The sequence below is a fragment of the Pan troglodytes genome, chromosome 18, assembly GCF_028858775.2.
Source record: "Pan troglodytes isolate AG18354 chromosome 18, NHGRI_mPanTro3-v2.0_pri, whole genome shotgun sequence".
NCBI lineage: Eukaryota > Metazoa > Chordata > Mammalia > Primates > Hominidae > Pan > Pan troglodytes.
In genome coordinates, this window is record NC_072416.2 from 54,618,637 (window position 1) to 54,624,636 (window position 6,000).

General features: G+C 48.4%; 1 protein-coding gene across 1 annotated transcript; it reads left to right on the forward strand.

Annotated features, from left to right (window-relative positions):
* The first annotated feature begins 3,914 nt into the window (after nt 1-3,914).
* MT1L (metallothionein 1L) lies at nt 3,915-5,678 on the forward strand. Its single transcript, XM_003339281.6, has 3 exons — nt 3,915-4,451; nt 5,037-5,102; nt 5,447-5,678. The coding sequence occupies exons 1-3, from the start codon at nt 4,424-4,426 to the stop codon at nt 5,536-5,538; spliced, it is 186 nt and encodes a 61-aa protein (XP_003339329.1). The 5' UTR covers nt 3,915-4,423; the 3' UTR covers nt 5,539-5,678.
* Nucleotides 5,679-6,000: the final 322 nt, after the last annotated feature.

Consider the following 6,000-nt stretch of genomic DNA (forward strand, 5'->3'; position numbering starts at 1 on the left):
CTGCCTCGGCCTCCCAAGTAGCTGGGATTACAGGCATGCACCACCATGCTAATTTTTGTATTTTTCAAAGAGCAGCTAATTTTTGTATTTTATTTAACAGATTAAGCAGCTAATTTTTGTATTTTTAACAGAGAAAGGGTTTCATCATGTTATCTAACTCCTGGCCTCAAGTGATCCACCCACCTCAGCCTCCCAAAGTGCTGGGATTATAGACATGAGCTACCATGCCCAGCCAAAACCTACTAATTTAAATGGTAATCAGGTCTAAAAAACACTTTCACAGCAACATCTATATTAATGTTTGACCAAGCAACTGAGTGTGATAACTTAGCCAAGCTGACCCATAAAACTAACCATTGCAGTCCACCACTTGTTAATTTGGCATACATAAACATCTCCTTAAACTATACTTAACGTTAAAACAAGGTCACACCTCCACCTAATGTGAAACAACTGTCCTGTGTATGTCTGAAATGACACAAACTCTCTCCCCAAAAGTGACTGCAAAATCCTTGAGGAATGTTCCTTGACATCCTATAACTTAAATACTATGATATAAAGTTAGCAATACTTAAATATTGTGATGTAAAGTCAATACATCCTCTGTTACATGACAAAGGGATAAGAGATGGAAGAAAACAAAAATATTTGCCACACATGCATACACACACACACACACACACACACACACATACACACGTACACATTTATAACAACATAATGAAGAAATACCCATAACAATGACATTCCTCATTTCCTTACCTGTAACTGGTCACATGGTCATAGCTGCTATTTATAACTTCCTTCTTTTATGACCTATTATTCCATTTGCTTTCAGTAAACACCTCAGCCAATGGTGGTTCTTTACTTGGTGGGGTGACCTAAACCTTCATTCTGGAAGGGTCTGGGCCATGCATTCCTGTCCCAGTTGGGTTGTTAAAGTTTTCCATTGGCTTCAATCACAGGACATGGTAGTAATAAGAGACACCCTAAGGGATCTCTTGTATTCCAGACATCCTCCTCCTTACCTTGATTGCAGAGATTGTGATTACCAAGAAGTAGCCACAATCACCCTAGCCAGAATAGTGACTCCTTTCTTTGCCTGTTTTTTTGTTGTTCTTGTTGTTTCTTTTCTTTTCTTTTTTTTTTTTTTTGAGACGGAGTTTCGCTTTTGTTCCCTAGGCTGGAGTGCAATGGCACCATCTCAGCTCACCACAACCTCTGCCTCTTGTGTTCAAGCAATTCTCCTGACTTGCGTCCTGAGTAGCTGGGATTACAGGCATGCGCCACCACGCCCGCCTAATTTTGTATTTTTAGTAGAGATGGGGTTTCTCCATGTTGGTCAGGCTGGTCTCAAGCTCCTGACCTCAGGTGATCCACCCGCCTCGGCCTCCCAAAGTTCTGGGATTACAGGTGTGAGCCACAGTGCTGGCCTCTTTGCCTGTTGATCCAGAAGTCTGAGGACTCAATGTGGCCTGGTGGGAGTCATAACTTCCAGTTTGATGGAATCATTGTGTCTCCCAAGGAAGCATTCCTCCTTTTGGACTAATACCTTGAGACCAGTAAAGCATAAAGTCATGGGGACAGGAAACAGATATTTTGATTCTACAGATGAGTAAGATTTTTGTAGGCTGACTCCTCTATTTGCTCATATGACTACCATGATCAACTAACCAACACCACAGGTCTCTGTGACTCATACTATTCCTTCTATTTGAGATAGGGTCTCACTCTCTCATCTAGGCTGGAAAGTAGTGTCACCAACATGGCTCATTGCAGCCTCAACCTCCAAGGCTCAAATGATCCTCCCACCTCAGCCCCCAAAGTAGCTACAACTACAGGCAGGCACCAACACATCCAGCTGATTTTTGTATTTTTGGAGGGGTAGAGACAGGGTTTCCCCGTGTTTGCCAGGCTGGTCTCAAACTCCTGAGCTCAAGTGATCCACGTGCCTCAGCCTCCCAAAGTGCTAGGATTATAGGCGTGAGCCACTGCACCTGGCCTGCAAGTCATCCTATTCTGCTTTGACTGTGCCATCCATGACAATAACCAGGCCCATGCTGCCTTTGGCAATTAAGTGCTGTCCCTTGGCCCCTGCCACATCGGGACCAAATTATTGCCATTGCATATAGGATTCCCAATTCAGTGGCAGCAGTTTCCACTGAATTTCTACCTGCAGAAAAGGGTGACCACAGAGCTCTTCCAGGATGCTAGGGCGCCCCTCACAAATTTATTTCTCACAGATGTGGTGAAAGTGGTGTCCTTTGGACACTCCCAGGTTGAATGGGCAGGTAACACTTGATAAATCCCCTCTGATATCTGTTTTACTCAAAGACTACTGATTTAAATGTTAATCACATCTTAAAAAATAACTTTGCTGCAATATCTAGGCTGGTATTTGACCAAGGAACTGGGCACTTTGCCTAGTCAAGTTGACACATAAAATTAATCGTCACATATATTTAAATGAATGCAAAGTCTTTACCAATGCTAAAATCAAGAATCAGTCTTACTTACAGACATATCGATTACTCTAATGTGTATTTTGTGTATATATACATATTTAATAAATTTCCCATCTCCATCACTTTTCAAGCTGTCCAGGGTCGAGATTGATGCTTCTCCCTGATTAAAAAATTTCTTTTTTTTTTGTTTTGAGACGGAGTCTCGCTCTGTCACCCAGGCTAGAGTGCAGTGGCGCAATCTTGGCTCACTAGAAGCTCCGCCTCCCGGGTTAACACCATTCTTCTGCCTCAGCCTCCCGAGTAGCTGGGACTACAGGCACCAACCACCACGTCCGGCTAACTTTTTGTATTTTTTTAGTAGAGACGGGGTTTCACCATATTAGCCAGGATGGTCTTGATCTCCTGACCTCATGATCCGCCCGCCTCGGCCTCCCAAAGTGCTGGGATTGCAGGCATGAGCCACTGTGCCCGGCCCCTGATTAAAAAATTTCAAGCAGACCAGCGCAGGGGCTCACGCCTGTAATCCCAGCACTTTGGAAAACCAAGGTAGGTGGATCACTCGAGCCCAGGAGTTTGAGACCAGCCTGACTGAGCAACATGATGAAATCTTGTCTCTACAAAAAAATAAAAAAGAGCAAAAAATTAGCCAGGCATGATGGCCTGCACCTGTAGTTTCAGCTACTCGGGAGGCTGAGGTGGGAGGATAGATTGAGCCCAGGAGACTGAGGCTGCAGTGAGCCATGATCTCATCACTAAACTCCAGCCTGGATGACAGAGTGAGACCCTGTTTCAAAACAATGATAATAATAACAAGTGTAAGCAGCACAGTGGTGTTGAAGACATATCTTGACCAAATCTTTATGTTTTCTTTCCTCCTCTTGGGAAGCTGGCTGGATTCAGGTAGAGTGGCACCATTTCATAGAGCCATAACCTTGGGCAAATTACTAAGGCTCTTTGTGCCTTAGTTTTTCCATTGGAAAAACGTGTTCAGAATAGTATTTCCCTTTTATTGTTCTTGAGGGGGCTCAAAAAACTAAAATGATTAAACAGACTCACGCAGATTGTTGCGTAATAGGAAAATTGAAAGGTAAATAATCACTTCTTGCTTTCTTATTTAACGTAGCTTCTGCATCCTCCGGGTCTGGAGTCACCTAAGCAGATCCCGCCCTTGGGAGCACTCCGCATTTTCAGGACTACTCTCCTGGAGTTGGGTGGGCACGCTAGGGGCTTTGGAGGAGCCCCTGCAGAATTTTATGTAAAGGAGGCCCCAGACAAATGTGCCCATACAACCTCTCAGGAATGGGGAATGGAAGGGAGGGCTCGCCTCCACCGTGTTGCTGGGCTCAAGAGAAAGTGGCAGAAGGACCATGGCGGGGATAGTGACAGGCAATGCTGGAGGGCAGGAGGACAGAAAGTAAGGGTCACGTCCATGACTGTTCTCTGCACACAACTCCCTCGCTGCGCTCCCCAGCTCAGGCCTACCCAGGGACGAAGCTGGGGTTGCACACCGGCTCCGGGAATGGCGAAATACCGCACATGGGGTGGTGGGGGTGGGAATATCGCGACCACCAGAGGCTGGGTTCCCGGAACGCTCGGGGACGGAGATGGCCAGCAACCACAAGGAAATGGGGAAAATGGGGAAAATGGGGAAGTTGCGCGGGCAGGACGGCACGGACGCCGCGGACGACCGGGCGCACAGGCCTGAGCGAGCGAGCGAGTGAGCGGGTGCCAAGCAAGAGACCCGCGGTGCACACCTTGCGCCCGGCCCGCCTGCTGCTCACAGTCCCTCCACGTACCCACAGGAGGCCCAGACTCAGCGGGGCGGGTGCAAGCGCGGGGCGGGGCCTCTGCGTCCGGTCCCATCTCCGCCTGCAAAAGGAGCAGCTGGCTCCAGGCTCCAACGCGCCTTCCAGCTGCCTGACTGCCTCTTCGCCTCTCCCGTCCTTTCTTGGCTCGAAATGGACCCCAACTGCTCCTGCGCCACTGGTAAGGGAACCCCGGCTCTGCGCCTGGGAATGCCCAATTCCCAGCCACAGTACAGTGTCCCTGCGTTTGAGGAGGTCGCATTTTGAGCTCTGAGCAGAAGGGAACCCTTTACTTCGTCCAGTACTTTCTTCTTGGAATAGCTCCTGAGAGCATTGCCCTCCTCACTGTGCCTCTAAGTCAGAGTTGAGTGTCCTGAGGCTCAAGGCTGTCCTGTTTCACATCACCTGGTTGATCAGGGGGCTGCTGGCCAAGCCCCAATGCTCTGTCTAGGCTCTAAGCAAGCAGGGTGGGTGGGAGGCAGGAAACACCGTCTTTGAGATTCAGGACAGGAGGTTTTGGCCCCCAATCCCAGTCCTCCTGGGTTGTGTGTGCATCTGGGACCTTCCTGGTGGGGTGAAATAGGAGGGTGCTTGCCCTTCCCAGCATGAGTGGAGAGGACATGGGGCTTGTCTTTCTCTGCTCTAAGTGGGAAAGGAGCTCTGAGGGCTGGACCTGCACAGAGGATGGCGCAGTGGAGACTCATTGACCCACTGCTGTACCTTCTGCATCTCACTCACCGTTCACTGGCTTTTTCTCTTCTTGCAGGTGTCTCCTGCGCCTGCGCCAGCTCCTGCAAGTGCAAAGAGTGCAAATGCACCTCCTGCAAGAAGAGTGAGTGCGGGGCCATCTCCAGGAATCTGGGGCTGTGGCTCAGGTTGGGAGGGAACTCAAGGCTGGCCTGGAGTGCATGCTTCTGGGGAACGCCTTTCTTTGCCCCTGTTGGCCATGTCATTCCCTCTCCAGGCTTTCTGCTCTGAGCTCGAATGTGGCAGGGCAGCCTTTTTCTTTTGAGACACAAACTCCAAAGGTACCACCTGTGGTCTTAGAACAGAGCTGTACCAACCTAAAAAATCATCCTCTGGGTCTGGAGTCTGAGCTCAAACCAGGCCTGCTGTTGGGCCAGGGAAGTGCCTGATTGAGTCTGCTCTGACCTCTCACTCTCCCTTTTCCCCCAGGCTGCTGCTCCTGCTGCCCCATGGGCTGTGCCAAGTGTGCCCAGGGCTGCGTCTGCAAAGGGGAGTCGGAGAAGTGCAGCTGCTGTGCCTGATGTGGGGACAGCCCTGCTCCCAGATGTAAACAGAGCAACCTGTACAAACCTGGATTTTTTTTTTTCATACAACCCTGAGCATTTGCTACATTCCTTTTTCTATTAAATATGTAAATGACAATAAAACAGTTTTGACTTGATTCTGACTCTCCTTTCCTTTATGTGGCTTTGAATTAATGGACCAGGGTTAGGGATTGAACCTGGAGTTTAGAGACCCAGGCTCTGGATGGACATGTGAGTCTCTAACAATCTGAGCACCTCCTGACAAGCCAGGTTACCTCACTGAGCTTCATCTTCTATAAAAGGGAATTGCACTGTGCCAGGTCATAATGGGGGGACATCTATGATCACCTCTGGTCATATCAAATGTGGCACAGAAACTTCTCCATCTCTCGTTTTTATTTTCTGATTTCCCTGACCAATTTCAGTTTCCTCCTCAGATTTTAGGCTTCAAAGAGATGA

Bases quoted from the DNA above. Each gene is read 5' to 3' on its own strand.
- MT1L (XM_003339281.6), top strand. From the start codon at position 4,424: ATGGACCCCAACTGCTCCTGCGCCACTG. The intron at 4,452-5,036 runs GTAAGGGAACCC...CTCTTCTTGCAG, and splicing joins CAACTGCTCCTGCGCCACTG to GTGTCTCCTGCGCCTGCGCC. The intron at 5,103-5,446 runs GTGAGTGCGGGG...CTTTTCCCCCAG, and splicing joins ATGCACCTCCTGCAAGAAGA to GCTGCTGCTCCTGCTGCCCC.